This window comes from Pyrus communis, chromosome 2, assembly GCF_963583255.1.
Source record: "Pyrus communis chromosome 2, drPyrComm1.1, whole genome shotgun sequence".
In the NCBI taxonomy this organism is placed as follows: Eukaryota; Viridiplantae; Streptophyta; class Magnoliopsida; order Rosales; family Rosaceae; genus Pyrus; species Pyrus communis.
In genome coordinates this window covers 4,927,757-4,951,065 of record NC_084804.1, presented here as the reverse complement: position 1 = coordinate 4,951,065, position 23,309 = coordinate 4,927,757, and the positions used below count along the sequence as shown (strand labels likewise).

Here is a 23,309-nt window from a genome sequence, read left to right as displayed (position 1 = left end):
ACTTCAATATTCTGATGCTCTTGTTGTTGATATGAAAAGAAGAACTTCAACGTAATGTGCATGGTGTTGTCTCCTTTGATGTAACCCTTGTTGAGTTATTCGATACATGTTGCGTTGTCTTCAAAGATCGTCGTAGAGACATCTACGGCGAGGTAGAGATCGCAGGAGCTTCAAATATGGCCCACTACTGCTCTCAACCAAAAGCATTCCCGAGTTGCTTCATGTAAGGCAAGAATTTCAGCATGGTTAGACGAAGTGGCAGCTAAGGTCTGTTTAGTTGACCTCTAAGAGATTGCGGTGCCTCCAACAGTAAAGAAATAACCCGTTTGAGAACGCACCTTGTGCTCGAGAAGCAAAGGGTGCGTGTCACGACCCGAACTCAGGGTTGGTGGAAAAATAAAACCCCACGCCCAGAACGCGAATAAAAGTAAAAATAAATAAAAGGAAACTGACATGGGTTGGAAAATGAACTCCTCTTATAACTCCAAAACCTTACAGGGTGTACCAAAGTAATAAATTAAAAATCCTTAAACTTCTCCTCAATCACAACCTCAGCTCTTCCAACACTTGTCCTGCCAAATAACCTGTCTTGCCAAATAACTCATCTGTAAAATAATAGGTGAGGGGTGAGCAATAACCACCGTCGCTCAGTGAATAAAATATATAACATGCCAATCAAGCTTGCCATTTTAATCACACTATAAAATAGGATAATAATATCAAATCATTATACACATAATGCCATATCACATCATCCCTTCACATGTTCATTATATCCTTTATAAATTGTAACTCACCACGTGACCCCTAATGGTCATCTGCGCTAATGTCCCCATGTGCAGTTTACATTTATCCCTCGGATTAATGCAACACTAAAGTTCTCATGCTCCATGAACAATTCCAAATACCCACATATCACTATATTAATAATTCTGAAAGCATTTCCACCAATTCAACATGCTTGACTTGAAATAGAAAGATATTTGAAATATAGAAAAATCTCACGATAACTCATGATTTTCGTTTGTCAGAAAATAAAAATATTTGCAACGCATTATATAAACCACTCACCTTGATAATTTGAGCTTTGACAAGACAACCCAACTAACATCTCCACAAACCTCAAACCCTAGCTCGCTATCTCTCTCTATACATATATAATATATACCCACACACGTGCATACACATATATACATAGATATATGCTATATATACATCATCTCTACATAATGCATTTATTGCATGCTTCTGTGGTTTCAAAAGAATGGAGCCCTTGCTCCTATATAGGGGATTGAAGTCGGCTATAAATAATGTTAAATGCATGACTAAGCCTTTCAATGAAGTGGTGGCAATAGAATGTAAGAAATCATCTAGGATATTGACAGCTACATGCAAGACGTGTTCCACTTAAGTTGGAGGTGTCATGAACATGGGTTACCAAGTATACGAGTCATCAAATTGTAGGTGCAGGTGTCAAATGCAGGGATTAAGCATGCAACACGTATAAGTTAATAGCTGCATACGATCATCACAATAGAGTGCACAATAAGCACTCGTAATGATTGCTAAAGTGATGAGAAGGATGAAATGGAAGGTGGTGCTGTCAGTTTGCATGAAGTGAGAAGAGCAGATGTTGTATTCGTAGGAATGCTTGCGGTAGATTGACAGGTGATATAGTAAAAATGAATGGGTGGGATCTAGTGAGTCTAATGAGTCAAAATAAAAACAACACAAGTAACAAAAACCCACTAATATACTAATATTAAAAAAAATAATTATAGTAAATATACCTTCTCTTCTTCTTTTTTTTTTTTTTTTTTTTTTTTTTTTTGTTGAATACGGGTTTTCACAGTGTGGCATCACTTGAGGATCCATAGGGATAGAACAAGCTCAAATCCGTAGTACCCTTAAGGTAACGGAAGATGTCTTTCACGCTAGTCCAGTGTCTGCGTATTGGTGCATTAATGTATCTTGCCAAAAGATTAACAACGAAGGAGATGTTGGGTCTAGTACATTGAGCTAAGTACAATAAAGCGCCTATTGCACTTAGATAAGGAACTTTAGGCTTTAAAATCTCTTCATCATCCTCCTTCAGATGGAAGGGATCTCGTTTTGCATCTAGCGATAGAACGACTATAGGAGTACTCAAATGCTTCGATTTATCCTTATTAAAGTGGCGCAACACCTTCTGGGTGTAGTTCATTTGATGTACTAGGATTCCATCTGAATGGTGCTCTATCTTGAGACCGAGACGGTATCTAGTCTTACCTAGATCTTTCATCTCAAATTCCGACTTCAGGTGCGAGACAGTTCTCGCCAGCTCTTCAGGAGTTCCGATAAGGTTCATGTCATCGACAAGGAGAAGGGGCCGGCGGCAAGGGTAGAGAGAGAGGAGAGATGTGTTTGTAGAATTGTAGGGGAATTGTGTATTGAGGATATGTTATCCCCCTATGTAGTGCTCTTCTTTATAGTAGTAAAAGGAGAGAAGAAATCATTCATCCCCAAGGAATACAAGTCCATATAAGAAATAATAACTAGAATCAAATCTAAATTTACACAATCACACTTAAACTAGGAAGGTTCAAAACATTTTTCAATATTTGATAAGGATAGTGTTGTCTTAAGATTTTGTAATAAATGCGAAAACTGTGCAATAATTATAAATGATAGAAATAGAGGCGGAAAAGCAAACCCTCCATCCTCTATCGGTTTTGTTTTCCCGTCTCTTTTCCCAGCATTTATTACATTTTTCCAACAAACTCAAAATTTACCCAAAATTTACCAAACATGAGAAAAGAAATGAATTCTCATTTGCAAGTCTCATTTCCTACATACCAAACGCATCCTTAGAATTCATTTTTCACACTTTGTGACTGTATAAACCCCAATTCAAGCAAGAGATTTCTCATTATGGTAGATTCCAATTCTTGAGACTCTTGTCTTCGAACAAACTTTAGTTCTTGTTATCACATTCTCATCGTTCGATCGGATCACCAAATTGGTGATCTCTAATTGCATATTTAAGTTTAACCGCCATTTTGTTCAAAAAAGTTTAACAGGCTTAGTGGGATTTCCCTTTGCCTTTATTGGAAGAAAGTGACCGGGATATTTTGGTCATAGGAAGTATATAATAGGCATTTGGCGTGGATTGGAAGCCTGCCATTCCAAAAGAAACCTGAAAACCATCGAGTCAGAAAAAATATAGAATCATCCCACAAGTCATTTAAAAACCAGTCGAGAGGGTAAAGAGCCAAACCAAAGACAACATTGGCAAGGCAAAGCTATAACCAAAAAACCCCAAAATTTTCAGCCAAGAAAAGAAAGGAGTTCTCTCCTTCTCCTTCTCCTTCTCCCTACACAAAATATAATAGCTCTATCTCTACTCTCTCTCTCTCTTCCCAGTTCTTCATTCTCTCTCTCACACACACATATTTCTCTCTCTAGATGGCCACATTTTTCAGCAGAACTGCCATTTTCAAGATTTTTCTTGTATTTTGTCTATGTTTCTCGGGTACCCTTTTTATTTTTCTTGTTTTTGTGTGTGATTATTTTTTCAAAGTTGTTCATGTTTGATCACCAAATTCTAATGATTTTTTTCCTCACAGATATTGGTTTCCTACAAGGAACTACATCACTTGGCATCAACTATGGCCAACTTGGCAACAATTTACTTCCGCCAGAGAAAGTCCTGGACCTCTTGAGCTCCCTCAAGGTAACGAAAGCACGAATCTATGACACGAATCCTCAAATCCTCACGGCATTTGCCAATTCCGGCGTCGAGCTAATGGTGACGATCGAAAACGCCATGTTAGGCCAGTTGATGAACCCTCAAGCAGCCTTCCAATGGGTTAGCTTCCACATCAAGCCTTATTTCCCAGCCACCAAAATCACCAGCATTGCCGTAGGCAACGAGGTCTTCACAGATGATGACACAACAGTACTATTATCCAATCTTGTCCCGGCCATGATCAGCATCCAAACGGCACTAGCTCAGCTAGGCCTTGATTCCTACATTAAAGTCTCCACCCCATGTTCTCTGGCGGTCCTCGAAGAATCCTACCCGCCTTCGGCCGGAAGTTTCAAACCCGAGGTGGCTCCGGTCATGACACAAATGTTACAGTTCTTGCAAAGCACAAAGGCACCTTTTTGGATCAATGCCTATCCATATTTTGCATACCAGGGTGATCCAAACAGAGTCTCTTTGGACTACGTACTATTTAACCCCAACCAAGGGATGGTTGACCCTTTCACCAAGCTACACTATGACAACATGTTGTATGCACAAGTAGATGCAGCCATTTATGCCATGGCTAGGTTAGGGTTCAATGGTATTGAGGTCAGGATTTCGGAAACGGGCTGGCCATCCAGTGGGGACTCGAATGAAATCGGTGCAACGCTACAGAATGCTGCCATTTACAACAGGAATCTGTTGAGGAGGCAGCTCGAAAATGAAGGCACTCCTCTGAGGCCTAAAATGAGGTTGGAGGTCTATGTGTTTGCTTTGTTCAATGAGAATATGAAGCCCGGACCGACGTCCGAAAGGAACTACGGACTATTTCATCCGGATGGGACTATGGCTTACAATGTTGGATTGTCTGCCAAATCAACTAGTAGATCACCAACTTCATCATCATCTTCGTCATCGTCATCGTCATCAACAACCTCATCACCTTCCATTTCTGAGGTCTTTTCCTCTGCTACAAAGGTAAAAAAACCATAGGCTCTCTCTCTCTTTCCTCGGAATTCTTTTCTTTTCTTTAACATATGATTCATCATGAGAGAAAAATGTGTAAATAAACAGGCCAAAAGGCAATAGTGTAACAGAAAGTTGTGTATGCATATACTAATGCAACGAGACCATTTTCTGCATAAGCACATTAAACATAAATTCTCTGCCCATGGCGCCAGCTCCATATTAAATAATAGATACGCTGCATACGCATCAATATTGTATGGATATATGAACATGGATCGATAGCATCTCTGTACATCGATCTTTTTTAGGTGACAATCAGTTTGTCCTTTAGATGTCTGCCGGACTAGTAAATTAAAATGCTAAATTTGGATAACTTGTGATCTTCTTCTTTTGTTTTATTTCTTTATATAATTTTTCTTCCTAATAATTAATGAAATTTATTTTGAAACAGGCAGCAACCATGGAATATCATCAAAGCTGGGTGTGCTGGATTTCTGTTTGCATGCTGACCTTCCATGTTTTTATGGGAAGACCATTTTAAGCAAATGGGGGGAGCTAGTTTATGTAAATATCGCGGGGTGAGAAAAAGAAGGGATTAAATTCGAAAGCTTATATTCTTCACAAACAAGACTACTAAATTAGGCCATGACCTTCATCGACATTGAGTTGTCATGCAGCAGCTTAGTTAGTATTCTGTTAGAGAAGACTCAAAGTCATTATTTGAGTCTAGTAACTGTGACAAAGTCCTCAGGATCATCATATTGTAAAACCAATTATTCCTCAATTTAATTTCAATGTCATTATATCTTAACAAAAATATGTCTGTACATTATTGTGTTGTTGCTGGAGAAAAAATAGAATATATACAATCGTTTAGTTCAAGTATTTAAGAGCATTTATATTTACTCATGCACTCGAAGTAAAAACCCTAAAACCTAATACATTTTACTCATGTACTGGGGTCCTCTGTTCCAGTCTTATTCCTCTCTCAATAAACCTTGTATAAAAAAAAATTAAAAAAAAAGGTCACTTAGTACTACGATCTAGTGAAATTCCTATTCATTTGTAAGTGAGAAGTTTTAGGTTCGAATTTCATGAATGAGGAGTTTGAAACTAGTTTATTCTTCACTCGTTAGTACAAATATATCGTTGAATAGATATGTATCTTCTGATTGGTTGCAAGGAAAAGCTCCTTCCCTTGGTGCGTGGAATCCATAACTGTTCCTGCATATATAAATTTTTCTCAAATTTGCTTTAATTATCTCCATGACTATCCCTTTGTATCCACTTAAAAAACCAAATATGACACATAAAGTTCATGTATAAAAATGAGATAATGAAACCGTAGAGTGTAAAAAAGGGAAAGGCCTTGTTTGGCTTTTTTATTATCCTGAAGAAGCACACAATTTGGGCGGCCAAAGCTAGCTTTATTCCCCATGGCCTATCACAAAGTTAATAACCGTCAGCATTAGTCATTGCCTTGCCAATTCCTTTTCGCAAAGGAGCTTTTGCTTAGCTTTTGTTTGGCCTTAGTTCATCCTGATGAGGATGGTCTTCCTCTTGACATCAGCAAACGTGCTGCACATGCACTCCAACAAGTTTTCACACCCCCACTAAGCGTTCTCAATTTTAATTTTTTAAATTAAAACATAAAAGAAAAAAGCAATTTAGTTGTTAAGTGTTTTTTAACCCTTTTAACTGGAAATTAATTAATTATCAAATTGCCTGGACTTCTGCAAAAAATTGTTGTGTAGCTCGGCGTTTTGCTGGCCTTTTTGACTTAAGACAAATTAAATCAGCCTATATTTTCACTGCCAGATATTACACTAGGTGATCACATGATGAATGATATACCAATATGGGAAGACTATTCTAGGTGATCACATTTTGGATGCAAATTTTTTCTTTTTTGTTATTGGACAAAAATGCACATGCAAAAACAATTAACACCTTAGGTCAAGACCAAGAGCCTCACGTGCTCACGATGAATGGGGGGGCTTTGGCCGAAGAACCTCTGATGCCAAAGTTAGAATTTTGAGGGAAAAATGTTTGGATAATTTAGAGAATTTTGCAAGAGGATTCAACTTAGGTTTTTGGAGAAAATGGGGTGGTATTTATAGGGGTGTGGCCAGCCCCTTCGGGAGAGATGGGAACCGGCCACTTTAGTGGTTTTTTTGGGTGTTAATCACCATCAATTAGCTAATTAATTGAGTAATAAATCAATTAATTAGCTAATCAACATAATTTGAAAGAAATAATTTGGGAGTTACCTTGTGGGGAAGATTTGATGTGGATGGATGAAATAGGTTTTGAATAAATACCTATTTTGATCACTTTTGACCTTGATTGAGTGATGATTGTATGTTGCTCGCGCGTAGGAGTTCCGATGTGCCTCGAGGGTAATCTTGTCTTTTTCAACCAAAAATCCACTTGTCGCCTCCATATTTTTCTTGATTATTTTTTGCTCCACAAATGCCCCCACACCTATTGGGCTACTCGTAGGAAATGGTAGCAGGTGTAGAGATCTTCTTGCTTTAGGAAACGTAGGATTGTTTCCTGTTTTGATGTAAATTCCCTTTTTAATTGGAAATTAAATCCTTCTAGGAAAGGGAAATAAATCACTTCTAAAGCCTATTTATGCCTACCTTAAGTAGATGATTAAATCATTTTAGAGAGCAATTTATTCTACCCTACAAGAGAGAGAAAGTTAGAGGATATTTGTTCCCCCTCCCTTAGCAATCTTCTACGCTTACCCGTGTAAATGACCGTCTTTCGTTGTTTTCTTCATCTTCTCTGTGCCGCACCGAGGTAAGAAAATTTTAATTTTTCCTTGTCTTCTTCTTGGATAGTGTTATCACATGGCAGCTGTCAGGGTGGTGCGGCACGTCGGCTGGCAGAGGCTAGGAGTCAACTCGGCATGGGCCGAAAAGGTGTTGTGGCAGAGACCACTGCTTGGGCTACTTGGTTTGGCTAGAGCCACGGGCAGCTTGTGCGGTTGGGGCCTCGAATTGAGGTGCTAGGGCGCAGTGCTAGACAAGCCGCATAACTCATGTCCTTTGGGCTCTTAGACATGAAGCGGGCCAAGCAAGCGATTGAGAGAAATGAGGAGGTCACGGGCCTCATGGGCTGCTGAAATGCTGGGTATGCAGGTCTCCTGCCTACTAGTCAAAGAGAGAAAATAAGGGAAAAGCCAGTATAGGTTGAGCTCCCCTGCTGAGTACCGTGAATGACGTTGGTTGATTAATCCTTTTCGCCGGGAGAAATGTGGGTTGCTCTCGAGAAATGAGGTAAAGAAGATCAAGGTGAATGCATTGGCTTGTCTGATCGCTGTCGTAGAGCCTACTATGAATGAAGGTGGAAAGAAGAGATATTCTCTGCTGTGATTTGTGCACTTTTGAAACCAGATATTCTTGAAGACATGGACGCTTGTGCCAAGTTTGTCAATGGCGTTAAAGGGGTTGTTTGCTCAAGTTCCTTTGCAAAGCATAAGACCGAGTATAGGAAGACTGCCCTACTTGCCATGATGCAGAAGACGGTTATTCTAGCAGCCGAGTTTATGTTCCTTGACTAAAGGGATACCAAGGCTGCCAAGGAAGTGACAAAGGTTATGGCAATCGAAGCTTATTCTCAAATTCAAGATCTTGAGTGTGCCGTTTCTGAGCTTCGTTTCACTGCTTATGCAAAGGATGAAGAGTTGATTACTGCTTATAACCAAATGATCCACTTCAAAAATGTCGTTGATAGGCTTGAACCCCAAGTGTTGGAACTCCAAGGTGCGTTGAAGATCAACGAAAGTTTGAAGAAATAAGTGGATGAGCTGCAACGCATCCGTGCTGGTCTGTTTGATGAGAATGAGTAGCTGAAGGGTGAGAAGGCTGGGCTCGAGGCTTCGCTTGTTTAGAGTTATGCCGATTTCTACAAGTTGGGTTATGTAGATCATCTATTTGGTAGGCCGTTTGACTTCGAGTTTGCTATGAAAGACTTTAAAACCTTCTCTATTTCTTCGGAAGACTTGTCTGTCTCTACTTTTGAGGCTTCCATTGGTGAAGTAGTCGAAGAAGTTGGTGCCCAGGTTAGGGCAGCGGGGGATGAAGCGCTGGATGATGTCGCTGCTGAAGGTGTGGCGACCGAGTAGTCGTGGAACGTCCAAGCTGCTGAGGAGTAGTCTTCTATGTAGTATTTAGGATTTTCTTTGTTTTTCTTATTGCTTTTGCTTGAACTCCTTTAGTCTTTGCTAGTCGTTTATCAATTTTGCTAGAAAATTTAATAAACTTGCTTCATTCGTTTTTCTCCATCTTCGTTTCTATTGTTTATACCTTAACCTTTAAACTTTATAAACTAGTGGCAGGCGTGCTACTTTTCTATAAGCAAACAAGTCGCGTAGCATATCCATCCATAAGTGTTGGTGTAGAACTTTGCAAAGTTGTTAGCCATAAGGTCAGCAGTCGGACATCTTACCTACAGAAGCAGACAAGTCTGCATGACCACTAGGCTATTAACCTTGGCTTTCTCCAATTATGTAGGTTACATAGCAAGTATCACAACACTTTAAGACTTGGTGTAGGTTGTTCCACGCTTGGCAGAAGTGAAGTTTATCGACTACGTAGCATGTCAGCAGTGGATAAAGCTTCGTATATAAACGCTAGCTTGTTTAACCTTTCACAAGAATGTGCGGTTGTATAAGTTTAGCGCGGCTTTACTACTTAAAGGGCAAGTCGTAGGTAGTCTTCCGGAAACCGTAGGCTACCTTAGAGCACTCGGTAGCAACTTTAGGGTTCTAGGGCAGCCGTTCATAGGGCGTACTACGTAATGTGCCTCCTTTGTCTCTGAGGCCCGATTCCCCACAGATTAGGCCAAGAGACCCAAAATCCTTCAATTAGTTAAGCCTTGAAAAAGACCATTGTGGTTACTTCTAGGAATCCCAGCACAAGCCATCATGCACCTAGTTATACCAGGGTAGCCCGACTCATCCACGTCTGGATATTTGGAGTGTAAGTTTATCCTCTTGGCTTGGAGAGCAGATTCATGCGGGTGTCAATGAATTGTTTACCCTCTCGCACTAGAGAGCATGGTTGGTCCCTAAGGGGGTGCAATTCCTGCGATAAGTCCCTGATAAGGGCGCAGTTTTCTTTTGAAGTGTTGATTCACCAAGGTCGTCTGATATGCAATTACGCTTGTCAATTCTATGATTTGTTGAGACAAGTGTTGTTATCCATTTGGGTTGGAAGAGCTTAGAAAAAATGTGTCTCCTTGAGCAGGGGAAGTGTGGTAGACGCTGGGCGTGAAATTTGAGTTAGAAAATGTCAAATCTACGGAGAAATATGGTGAAAATGCATCTGGTTCAATTGTAAGCCCAGAAATTTGAAGTTGGAACAGTTGAACTAATCTTGGGCCAATTTGGGATGCTTGGAAAGCCACAGGAGTAAGCTACTCAACATATGGCGCACATAGGTGTGAGGCTAGGGCTCGGCTTGGCAACGCATTGGGCTTGTGTCGGGCTTAAGTGGCTCAGGCTGTCTCACCTTGGGCTTGGGCCCATGTGGGTTTAAATGGCACAACTTGGGTAATGGTTGTTGCGCCAGAGACCCTGCTGTGGTTGCCACGATGGTGCCCCGTAGGGGTGGTACCACTCCACTCATCGTGTTAAGCCTTGTAGATTGCCGCTATCTTAATCCTTGAACGTTGGAATTTCTGTTCGTCGAGGTTTTTGAATCTCTTGTCATTGTACTTTTCTTTTATGTTTTATCAAAGAATTTTTAGAAATAAAAATTTCAAGAATAAGAACGTAAGAAAAATCTACAAATGAACAAGAAAACAAAAAACCTTAAATGCAAGAGTCTTCTATGAATGTGTGACTTAACTCTCAATGAAAGCACCAATTTGTGGATGCAAATTTCTTCCTTCTTTTTCTTGGACGAAAATGCACATGCAAAAATAATTACCACCTTAGGTCAAGACCAAGAGCCTCATGTGCCCACGATGAATGAGGGGGGCTTTGGCCGAAGAACCTCCAATGCCAAAGTTAGAATTTTGAGGGAAAAAATGTTCGGATAATTTAGGGAATTTTGCAAGAGGATTCAACTTAGGTTTTTGGAGAAAAGGGGGTGGTATTTATAGGGGTGTGGTCGGCCCCTTTGGGAGAGATGGGAACCGGCCACTTTAGTGGTTTTTTGGGTGTTAATCACTATCAATTAGCTAATTAATGAATTAATTGAGTAATAAATCAATTAATTAGCTAATCAATATCATTTGAAAGAAATAATTTGGGAGTTACCTTGTGAGGAAGATTTGATGAGGATGGATGAAATAGGTTTTGAATAAATACCTAATGTGATCACTTTTGACCTTAATTGAGTGATGATTGTCCGTTACTCACGCGTAGGAGTTCCGATGTGCCTTAAGGGTAATCTTGTCTTTTTCATATTACTACAAAATTATCTATAGCTGGCGGTCCAAAAACCGACAAAAAACGTATATTACTGCCGGATTTTAAGCAAACTCCGACAGAAAATGGATGCAGTGACAGATATAATAAGCGATAGAATTGCCAGCAAATGAATATTCCGACAGAAAATACTCTAAAACCAACAAAAATTGTGTCGGATATAACCAACAAAAAATATGTTAATAATGAATAAATAAGAGAATTTCTGTCAGCTAAAACCGACAGAAAATACTAAAACTGACAGAACTTCTGTCAGAATTTCTGTCGGATATAACCAACAAAGAATTTATTAATAAGAATAAATAAAAGCCTTATTGTCGGCTAAAACCGACAGAAAATCTACTACTAATATAAAAAAAATTATAAACAACCATTTTCTGCATTTTCCATATCCCCTGCATTCGCTGCATTTTCCATATTCACAGCAAGATTAGACATAGCTTCATTAGAAAGCGGTTTAGGACACATCGTGCTAGCCACTGTTACATCATCGTTTGTTTCTACCTGCACACATTCACATTCACATTCCATTAGAATCACTCAATCACAGCAAGCATTGCTTATTCAAATGAATCTCTCCCCGAAATCGAATGAAAATCAAAATACTTACAGTGTTGATGAAATCTATGATAACGAAGAGCTCTTGGTGCGCCAGTTACAAGTTCTCCAACATGCTCTGCCATTGCCATTGTGTCGCCGCGCTCTCTTTCGAGCTCTTCTTCTGCTTCTTGTTCTCGTCCTTCTCCATAGCCTAAGCGAAATCGATTCTCCGAATCAAATTATGCTGCTTCTCGTCTTAGCCTACATGTCACATCCCAGCCCGGGGTCCACCATATCCCGGCTCCGCTCCACCATCATAGCACGATATTGTCTGCTTTAAGCCCCCGACCATGCCCTCACGGTTTTATTTCTGGGAACTCGCACGAGAACTTCCCAATGAGCCACACATCATGGGAGTGCTCTTGCGCGCTACTCGCTTAACTTCGAAGTTCCCATGGAACCCGAAGCCAGTGAGCTCCCAAAATGCCTCGTGCTAGGTAGGAATGAGAATATACATATAAGGATCACTCCCTTGGGTGATGTGGGATATTACAATCCACCCCCTTTAGGGGCCCGACGTCATCATTGGCACACCATGGCCATGGTTAGGCTCTGATACCAAATTGTTACATCCCGGCCCGGGGTCCACCATATCCCGGGCCCGCTCCACCACCGTAGCACAATATTGTCCGCTTTGAGCCCCGACCATGCCCTCACGATTTTGTATCTGGGAACTCACACGAGAACTTCCCAGTGGGCCACCCATTATGGAAGTGTTCTAGCGCGCTACTCGCTTAACTTCGGAGTTCCCATGGAACCCGAAGCCAGTGAGCTCCCAAAATGTCTCGTGCTAGGTAGAGATGGGAATATACATATCAAGATCACTCCCTTGGGCGATATGGGATATTACACTACATCACTTTGATTGAAGAAATAGATAATTAGGAGAGAAAGGGGAGGGATGAGGGAAGGGATGGGGAAATGAGGAGAGATAAGAAGAGAAGAGAATAGATGTAAGATCCCACTCACCTTGATAATTCGAGCTTTGACAAGACAACCTATCTAAAAATCTCCAGAACTTAAGCTTACATGCATACTGACTAACTCCTTTTCATGATAACAAACGAGAGCATTTGCACTTATTCATACCCTCAGTTTCTCTCCCTGCTTCTCTACATTGCTCTCTGCAACACTGCTATTTGTGCGTGCAGATGAAATGAAAGAGTTTAAGGGAAAGTGAGATATAAAATAGAGAGAGTTTTAGTGGCTGAGAATGAGTGACGTGAGGGAGAGGAGAGTGCACCGGAAAGTAGGGTCTGTGTCAGAGAGAGAAAAATATGTGAGGGAAGAGAACCGGCTGATGGGGAGAAGAAATAAAATAAAATTGGGAGGATGGGACATGAGAGAAGAAGTGAGAGATTTAATAAAAAGTAATGATGGTGCTGTTGAAAAGATAAAAATGTCATGTGATGGAAGTGGGGAAGGATCCCATTTTCTGATCTTAAAACTTCACAGAAACCTAACCAAAAATGGGTTTTCACAGGAGAAGAAAAGGGAGAAGGAAAGGGGAAGGGAGAAGGCATCGACGTAAAGGAAGAGATGGAGGGGTTTTAAATTTGAAAATTTATATTACTGTCAGTTAAAACCGACAGAAACATTTTTTAAAATATAAACCGACAGAAAATTTTTATTACTGTCGGTTATAACCGACAGAAAAAAAAATGGCGGGAAAAATCTCCCCAAAATTCTCTCCCAAAATTTTAAATTTCCCCCCTCCCCCCAAAAAATTTTATTACGATTTTAAAAAATAAAATAATTATTGTTTGGTTTAATAAATAAATAAATAATATGTATTTAAATAGAATACGTTTTTAAAAATTAAATAAATAATTATTTGGTTTAATAGATAATAACCCATGTAAAATATGCAATAAGAAACAAAAAGATAATTGTACAATGAAAATGTCATCACACAAACTAAATATTGTCTAATCAATACTTGAAAAACATAAATAAAAATTTAGCACAAATTACTTTTCTCACTTCAAAATTTAGGCAAATTTAACGGAGATATGCATTCTACGAAATTAGTTTCAATGATCTAACTGTCAAACTTGTTTGTAGATACTACAAGATCGCATACGTAAAAAATCGCAAAAAAAAAAAAAAATTCAGAGATTAGGTAATGAAACAAAAGTTTTCAACGGTTATAAACGAAAAATCACAATTTATTGGTTATTTTAGCTCCGATTTTGATTATTTTTTTACAAATACACTCCTCGACCCTATAAGAATGCAATGAACGAATTCGATCTTCAATTTAAAATATTTACACTAGTGGATACCGCAAAATCTTATTTTATACTTAATGGAAGTATAATATTAACTCTAAGTGTTTGTTTAATCTACCGTTTTGACATGATATGCATTCTACGAAATTTTTTTCAATGATTCAACCGTCAAACATATTTGTACACACTCCGACATTGCATACATAAAAAATGGTAAAAACAAACATTTTGGAGATTACGTAACGGAACAAAAGTTTTCGACGGTTATAAACTAAAAATCACAATTTAATAGTTATATTAGCTCCGATTTTAATGATTTTTTACACATACACTCCTTGACCCTATAAGAATGCAATGAATAAATTTGATCTTCAATTTAAAATATTTGCACTAGTGGATACCACAAAATCTTATTTTATACTTAATAAAAGTATAACATTAACTCTTAAGTGTTTATTTAATCTACCGTTTTGACGCGATACACATTATTTGAAACTTTTTTCAATGATCTAACCGTCAAACTTATTTGTACACACTCCGAGATCACATACGTAAAAAATCACAAAAAACCAGGTAACAAAACAAAAGTTTTCGACAGTTATAAACGAAAAATCATAATTTATTTTAGCTCCGATTTTAATGATTTTTTGCAGCTACACTTCTCGACCCTATAAGAATGCAATGAATAAATTTGATCTTCAATTTAAAATATTTGCATTAGTGGATACCACAAAATCTTATTTTATATTTAATGGAAGTATAACATTAACTCTTAAGTGTTTATTTAATCTACCGTTTTGACGCGATACACATTATTCGAAACTTTTTTCAATGATCTAACCATCAAACTTATTTGTACACACTCCGAAATCACATACGTAAAAAATCACAAAAAACAAACATTCAAAGCTTAGGTAACAAAACAAAAGTTTTTGACGGTTATAAATGAAAAATCACAATTTAACAGTTATTTTAGCTCCGATTTTGATGATTTTTTACAGCTCCACTCCTTGACCCTATAAGAATGCATTGAATGAATTCAATGTTCAATTTAAAATATTTACACTAGTGAATACCATAAAATCTTATTTTATACTTGATGGGGAAGTATAACATTAACCTAAGTGTTGGTTTAATCTACTGTTTTGATGCGATACGCATTCTACGAAACGTTTTTTCAACAATCCAACTGTCAAACTTGTTTGTACACACTCCGAGATCGCATACGTAAAAAATAGCAAAAAAAAGCATTTAGAGATTAGGTAACGGAACAAAAGTTTTCAATGGTTATAAACGAAAAATCACAATTTAACGGTTATTTTAGCTCCGATTTTGATGATTTTTTGCAGCTACACTCCTCGATCCTATAAGAATGCAATGAATGAATTCGATCTTCAATTTAAAATATTTACACTAGTGGATAAATCTTATTTTATACTTAATGGAAGTATAACATTAACTCTTAAATGTTTGTTAAATCTATCAATTTGATAGGATATGCATACTACGAAACTAGTTTCAACGATCCAACCGTCAAATATGTTTGTATAAACTCCGAGATAGCATGTGTAAAAAATTGCAAAAAAAAAACATTCAGAAATTATTCTGGCGGTCGTCCAAAATTTTGCTTTATTCGTGTCAGTTATATCCGATCGGGCCATGAATGAAAAAAAAAAATTTTAAAACATGTATTTATTTATTTATTTATTTTTAATCAATATAACATTTTAAAATAATAAAAGCAGACATGATAGAGTACACCAGATGTTCATGTGTGTTTATGTGCCAAACAATGTGCTTTGTGACGCATTGAAAAAAATTGTTTGAATTTCTTTGTATCTTGTTGTTTGCCTGTGAGGGAGCATAATCCTTATTACAAAAATAATAAGTGAAAAAAAAATATTTAAAATATGTGTTTATTTATTTATTTTTAATCAATATAACATTTTAAAATAATAAAATTTTCATTTCTGTCGGTTATAACCGCCAGAATACTAAAATAATGTGACATCCCACATCGCCCAGGGGAGTGATCCTTATATGTATATTCCCATCCCTACCTAGCACGAGGCCTTTTGGGAGCTCACTGGCTTCGGGATCCATGGGAACTCCGAAGTTAAGCGAGTAGCGCGCGAGAGCACTCCCATGATGGATGACCCATTGGGAAGTTCTCGTGTGAGTTCCCAGAAACAAAATCGTGAGGGCGTGGTCGGGGCCCAAAGCGGATAATATCGTGTTACGGTAGTGGAGCGAGCCCGGGAAATGATCCGCTCCATGCCAAGATGTGATAAATAATAACCGTCAGAAAGTAAAATAATAAAATAGTCAATTTATGTCGGTTATAACCGCCACCATTAACTTAAAAACAGCCAAAATCTATAAAAAAATATTTAAAAACAAAAGATTCAAAAATACTGTCGGTTATACCCGACAATATTTTTTTGATATTCGCCACTAAATATCCGCCAGGACTTTATGTTGGATATAACCGACATAATTTTTCTAATATCCGCTACTAATTAAATGATGTGTTGAATATAATTTATCCGATAGGATTTTTCTAATATCCATCACAATCATCCGCCACCTAAAGCTAATATTGTAGTAATGTCATCCAAAAATCTACATGTCGTCTCCGTATTGTTCTTGATTATTTTTTGCTTCACACACATGATGAATGACATACAAACATGGGAATATGAGGATTTGCACTTGATGAGATACAAAAACTACGATCACGTGACAAGTGATATATACTCACATAGGTGGGAATATAAGGAATGTACATCCGGTGATGACATGCAAACATGTACCCCTTGTTTAATTGGGACTCAAACATCCAAGCTGGGGCATTTGATTTGATGCCTTAATTCCAAGTTTTATATGATTTGATATGTTTATATATACCGGATGACGTGCAACATGTTCCCCTTGTTTAATTGGGACTAACATTTGAGCTGGGTCATTTGATTTGATGCCTTAATTCCTAGTTTTATATGATTTGATATGTTTATGTCATACACACACACACGCGTGTGTGTGTGTCTTTGTCCATTTTCTTTGACATGCTTAGGTTTCTGTCCAATGTATCAGACATACAAGCTTTATCTGTCAGACATATTATATTGTGTCATTTCATTCTATCTTGTTAATTGTCTTCTTCTTCTTAGTACCCTTAACCTTTTAGATTCGGAAGGCACATAAATCCAGAGCTATATACATACATACATACATACATACATACATATATATATATATATAATGTATGTTCCATCTCCCCCTATATATATATATATAGTGGGGAGATGAGAATCAATGACCCTACATTTCAATCAACAAGTTTCATCATCCCTTGTATATAGCTTTTGTGTGTGTATAAATATATATATATATATATATATATAGCTCTGGATTTATGTGCCTTCCGAATCTAAAAGGTTAAGGGTACTAAGAAGAAGAAGACAATTAACAAGATGGAATGAAATGACACAATATAATATGTCTGACAGATAAAGCTTGTATGTCTGATACATTGGACAGAAACCTAAGCATGTCAAAGAAAATGGACAAAGACACACACACACGCGTGTGTGTGTGTATTACAAGGGATGATGAAACCTGTTGATTGGAATGTGTAGGGTCATTGATTCTCATCTCTCCCCTATATGTATGTATGTATGTATGTACGTATGTACAGAAGCTATATACAAGGGATGATGAAACTTGTCGATTGAAATGTAGGGTCATTGACGCTAAGTGGCTGGCCATCTTTTCGATTAATCCTTAGTCGTTTGAAAATTGATAAAGGGTGTCTAAACCTGCTTAGGCGTCCGCTTAACCCACCTAAACCCGCTTAGGCACCTATCTAAGTCGCGACTCTCACTTAAAAAGAATTTCTATAATTTTCATTTTGCTAAATAAATGTAAGAAACTTGTTGAATACTTGAATGAACGCTAACAATATGCTTATTCCCCATGTTTGGCAATATGTTCTAATACTTTATAGTTTATATGTCATTTTATTTGCAATTTACGTATTCCAATACAATTATATATTTTTAAAGTATAAGAAGACACTTATTTATATGATATATAATAAATTTACTTAAATCCGCCTAATTCACCTAGGCCCCACCTAGCCGTCTAGGCGCTAGTCCCCAGCTCGATGCCCGACTAATGCCTAGTGTCTTTTAGAACTTTAATATATATATATATATATATATATATATATATATAAGAAATGCTAAGAAGACTCTCGAAAAATGAGAATCTCTATAAACTCTCTATTACCTCACAATTTCATGTCAATTCACGTACTAATATTATTAAAAATTGTATTAAAACATAAAGTGACAAAAAAATCAATAAAAAAATCTCACTTTTCATATTCATTTTAGCATTTCTCTCTCTCTCTCTCTCTCTCTCTCTCTCTCTATATATATATATATATCCATGATTTACTATATTGCATGGTTTCTCTCTCTCTCTCTCTCTCTCTCTCTCTCTCTCTATATATATATATATATATATATATATATATATATATATATATATATATCCATGATTTACTATATTGCATGGTTTGGAAAGGTCGCGTTGTAGGTGGCTATATATATATATATATATATATATATATATATATATATATATATCCATGATTTACTATATTGCATGGTTTGGAAAGGTTACGTTGTAGGTGGTTTTTCAGTCATGAGCTTCGGGAATGAGATTTGGTATGAGAAATTATTAGCAAGCCGAAAGAGCAGGATGCATGCTGCGGCTATATATATGGACCACCGTAATTCTTAGGAATGATTCTGCCGACACAATGATCTGACACGGAATATATGGTACCCCTTTTGTATATTATATATGATCCTTGGCGGAACATTAGTTGAATCATTTGTTGCCACATTAGCATGATGAGAATTATCATGATCGTAATATTCCAAAAATGATAGAAATATATCCCACAAAACCTCTTTTTTTTTTAGTAAGAAATGTAATTTTTTATTACTAACATTAACATAACAGTTACAAGAATTGTCAAATGAGTACAATATTCAATGACCAAATATCAGATATGGAAATAATTCGCACAAACAAGCAATGATTATAATCTCCTAATTGACTGCCACAAGCGCACACTAGCACTAGCATTCTGATACAAATATGTCACAAATATGGTAGACACAACAGACTTATACCAGAGTTAATGCCTCATCATTCACTAGACGAGGCATTATCCGCTAAATGCTTATATATGTCCATAATTAATACATTATACGATTCATTTGCATTAAAAATCGACAGTGTGGCTCACTTAACAATTAACATATACATGAAGCTCCATGCTTTTTATCCCTTATGAAAAGCTAGTGATAAAATGTAGTTTATTACATATGCAAAGTAATATAGTGCTACAACCCCAGCTTTTGTTGCCAAGGGTCAATGGCAATTGTCCTATACGATTGTGGTAGATTTTAATAAGCGCACAATGATAGGTTGATTAGCTTCATATTCCATGTTTAAGGGGATCATGAGCCATATTACGCCGTAATTACTTGTTTAATGATACCTTTAAAAGGTACATATATAATTAATTTTGGAAAATGCTTTTATAAAGTGGCTTCAATTCCTCTTATATTTTAGGCCATCAAAGGCATCCTCTTTCACGTGGAAGTATTCACTTCTCGGCAGTTTGCATTATCAGGTGCAATTAACATCAATAGTAAACAACTAAACATAAGGAGAGAAACTGTTTACGATCAAGTCACAAGACTCGCAACAAAGGTGAATTATGTGTGTCTTTACATGGTTGAGGAAAGAAAAGTGCATAAAGATTACACGCCACACACCAACATTTAGATTTTGGAAGTTAATTTGCATATATTTCTTTAAATGGTAATAGATTATCATATAAAAGGCATCTTAATTTAGAAGAGGGATCTCTATGTTTGTTTTTGAGATTTGCTTTCATTGTATTTCAATTTTCAACTATTCAAACCGTCTATTTTTTAAGTCACAATTCATACAAACTGATCGGAATGTTCAAATACAACGCAAAGCACGAACACTGGGAACCCCTCCTCCCATACGGCCAATATATATCTAGCAATGCAAGTCAATATTGTTTAATAATTCTCAAATCCTATCTCACTAAGAAAGCTCTCAAGATCTGCAAAGTTCTTCATGCATGTGCAGTAGGATCTTCCTTTGAAAACTGTATGAACTTTTATATGTAAGATGATAACCGTGTCAGCATTTGAAGAAGGTGAGGAGAGTTTGAGGAATAACAGTTTTAAATTCAAAGTATTATTTTCTTTTGACAATTAGATTCAATGGGCGGTTTGTCCTAATTGTTACCTCATCACTAACATGTTAGCAAAAGTCGATTAGTAAATGGTAACATGGACACAACAAATTAAATTGAGGAGAACACACTCCCTATAAAAATATTGGGAAATTGGCTGTATTAAAACAAATTTAAACAGGCGGTGCCGAATTAGAAAGATAGGAGGTGGTGGTGGTTATAGAACTTTTTTGCATGCGAAATGAATGAAAAGAACTTGCTTATAAGCATTTATATCAACATGATTAGTCCTGGTATTTTCTTGCACGCCTTTTACCCTAACGCAAAACAGCACGAAAATAACAAGTTATGAGTCAACCCATTAACTAGTTGGACTGTCATCAGGTCACTCGTTAAGAATCTGTTAACAAGTCTAGTCATTATCGAGTCATACGTCAAGAACCCGTTAAGATAACAAATACTGACACATAAGCAATACCAAAACGACCCGTTTGCCAGGTTTAGACATTAAGCATGACAATTTCTTGCATGACTCATTAACCTGACACGAAATAAGACCACCTATAATGAGTCAGGTCATTATAGGATGACTGGTATGACAAAAAAATTACACAAACCTGACCCGCTTTCCAGGTCTAACACGAACTACATGAATGACAAACACAATTTCAGATTATTTCGAATCATCCTCTCTAACCTCTGGAGCTTCCTTTATCGTGATCACTCCCAATCGGCACTGCTACGAAACTATGGAATCGCCATATCTGCCTTAAAAATATAATCAACATTACAACTAATTGGGTTCTATATCATCATGTTCAGTGATTGATGTTAAGCTTCATTTATCCTGTGTCGAATATTTGTTAGATCTGAAATATTCTGTGTATTATTGTGCTGAGATGGGTGAAAATAATTGCATGCTCAAGTAGATTCTATATCGGAGGTAGGATATCATGTATTTGTCTGTGTTCTTGAATTGATGTAGTATGTATTTGGATAGAAAGATGGAAGTTTGACAATAAACTTATTCTTTAGAAAAATCTATTTAAACAGATGTTTGGTTCATTATAAGAATCTCAATTGTTAACAAAATCATTGATTTATCTTACATATATAAATGATTGAACAAGCATCAATTTAAGTAATTTTTTACAAAGATAATCTTTAAATAATGCTTAAGAAAATAAACAATTTGATTATAACAATTATAGTTGAAATACGTCAACCACAACTAAATGGACAAAGGATTTCACCACGGAGTGAACACAACTGCCACAGTTTTTTATGCTTAAGTAAACAATTTAGGTATAATTACAAGAATTAAGATTCTTTGCAAATCTCTATAATGGAGGCCAAGAACCATAGGTCTGGGCCGTTGAAGAGAAATATCCAGACTCTTAGTTTGTGTGAAGTGGATTAGTGAAATAGGGTCAAAAGCCATAAAATTTAAAATGAGTAGTTCAGATTTTCTAATTCTTAGACTCCGATTCCTAAAATCGATTCCAATTACGAAAGAGTTAAGGGGAGTGCTATTCACACACCCCCTTTTACTTCCAACACACCCTTGTTAATTTTTATTCATTGATATTCTTCAATTCTTTCGATCCGACGATTGAAAATTGAGAGAGGTGTGTAAGGGGTAAAAGTTGGTGTGTGGATAGCATCACCCAAGAGTTAATTGGATATCACACTCTTTGCACCCAATCGCATTTGACCACGTATTCCAAGCTGCCACCCTATATATTCCCCAAAGTTCAAAATTCCATTGACCTTCAGAAACAGAACCACAATTCTTTGCGCCTTCTCTCCCTCTGCAAATCGCGATGGCGCTTTCCGCCGCGTTCCGGGAACGACTCGAACACATGGAGCATACCCGCAACCAGCGCCTCTCTCTTCTTCAGGTCACATCACAAACCCTAACTTTCTTAAATCATGTTTGGTTGCTGAGAAAAAAAATTAAAATTTTTAATTTCGTCAAATTTTCCACGCTTTCTCATCTCCCAAACAGATGGCCGTGGAGTCTCACTTATTCTTGCTTTGGTTGCAGGCGGAGAAAGAAGCGCAAGAGAACAAGTCTCAGGTGTTGGAGATGAAGCTCGCAAGCATGAGGGCCACGGAGCAGAGGTGCTTAGCGCTCGATCAAAAGATCGCATCGCAAAGCTTCAAAATATGGGCGCTCAGGTCCGAGATCGATCACCTCGACGAGAAATATCGATCCGATTCACATCAATTGAGGTATTTTCTTATTAATTTCTCAATTGATTAAATTTTTGGTTGCTTGATTAATTAATTAGGTTAATATTGGGATTGGAATTGAAATTGAAATGGGGATAATTTTAGGGTTTTGAAGAGTGAGGTGGAGGAGCTTGAGGAGTTGGAGAAGGAGAAGAAGAGATTTTATGAGTTGAAGGGATTTGAAATGAAGGAGTTCAAGCAAAATGTGGAGATGTTTGCTTTGGAATGTCAAATGCAAGTTCAAAATTTGAAGAAAGGCATCAATGAGGTAAAAGATTATAGCTCATGATGCAAAGGAAGAACTTGAATACCGAGAAAACTCGAGTGGTACAACACTTATTTCCTCACGTGACCAACGAAAATTTTCACTTATAACTTCTCATTTTTAATGGTAAAACACTTATTCTCACACGACTGACGATAGTTTCTTTTTTAAGTTCATATCTTTAGTAGTAGAGCAGTCATTTCCAGGCGCAATGATGAGATTTTCCTTCTTATAAACTTTGGCAATGTGATTTCATCAGTTTGATCATGAAGAGTTTTAATTTAAGCTGAGATGTTTGATCTTTGTTTCAGATTCAATCGAACTTTGTCAAATTCCAAGGGAGTGAGAGATGCACAAGTAATGGTGAGATAGCTGCAGCTGAGAAGAGAAAGTGTGAGCTTTTATCTATGAAGGAGGAGCTGGACAGAAAGTTGGCTTCTAATTACCAAAGAAAAGCTCAATTGCAAAAGCAGTTTCAGGATTTTATCACTAAACACAAACAAGACACAAATTACCAATTATGA

General features: G+C 37.1%; 2 protein-coding genes across 2 annotated transcripts; both read left to right on the top strand.

Annotated features, from left to right (window-relative positions):
- Nucleotides 1–3,181: 3,181 nt before the first annotated feature.
- On the top strand, nt 3,182–5,462 carry LOC137722572 (glucan endo-1,3-beta-glucosidase 14-like). The gene is made up of 3 exons (XM_068461611.1): nt 3,182–3,511; nt 3,606–4,705; nt 5,148–5,462. The coding sequence occupies exons 1-3, from the start codon at nt 3,445–3,447 to the stop codon at nt 5,235–5,237; spliced, it is 1,257 nt and encodes a 418-aa protein (XP_068317712.1). The 5' UTR covers nt 3,182–3,444; the 3' UTR covers nt 5,238–5,462.
- A 16,646-nt stretch (nt 5,463–22,108) lies between these two features.
- Nucleotides 22,109–23,309, top strand: LOC137724592 (uncharacterized). The gene is made up of 4 exons (XM_068463352.1): nt 22,109–22,186; nt 22,333–22,520; nt 22,626–22,788; nt 23,097–23,309. Exons 1-4 carry the CDS (start codon nt 22,109–22,111, stop codon nt 23,307–23,309), a joined length of 642 nt encoding a protein of 213 aa, XP_068319453.1.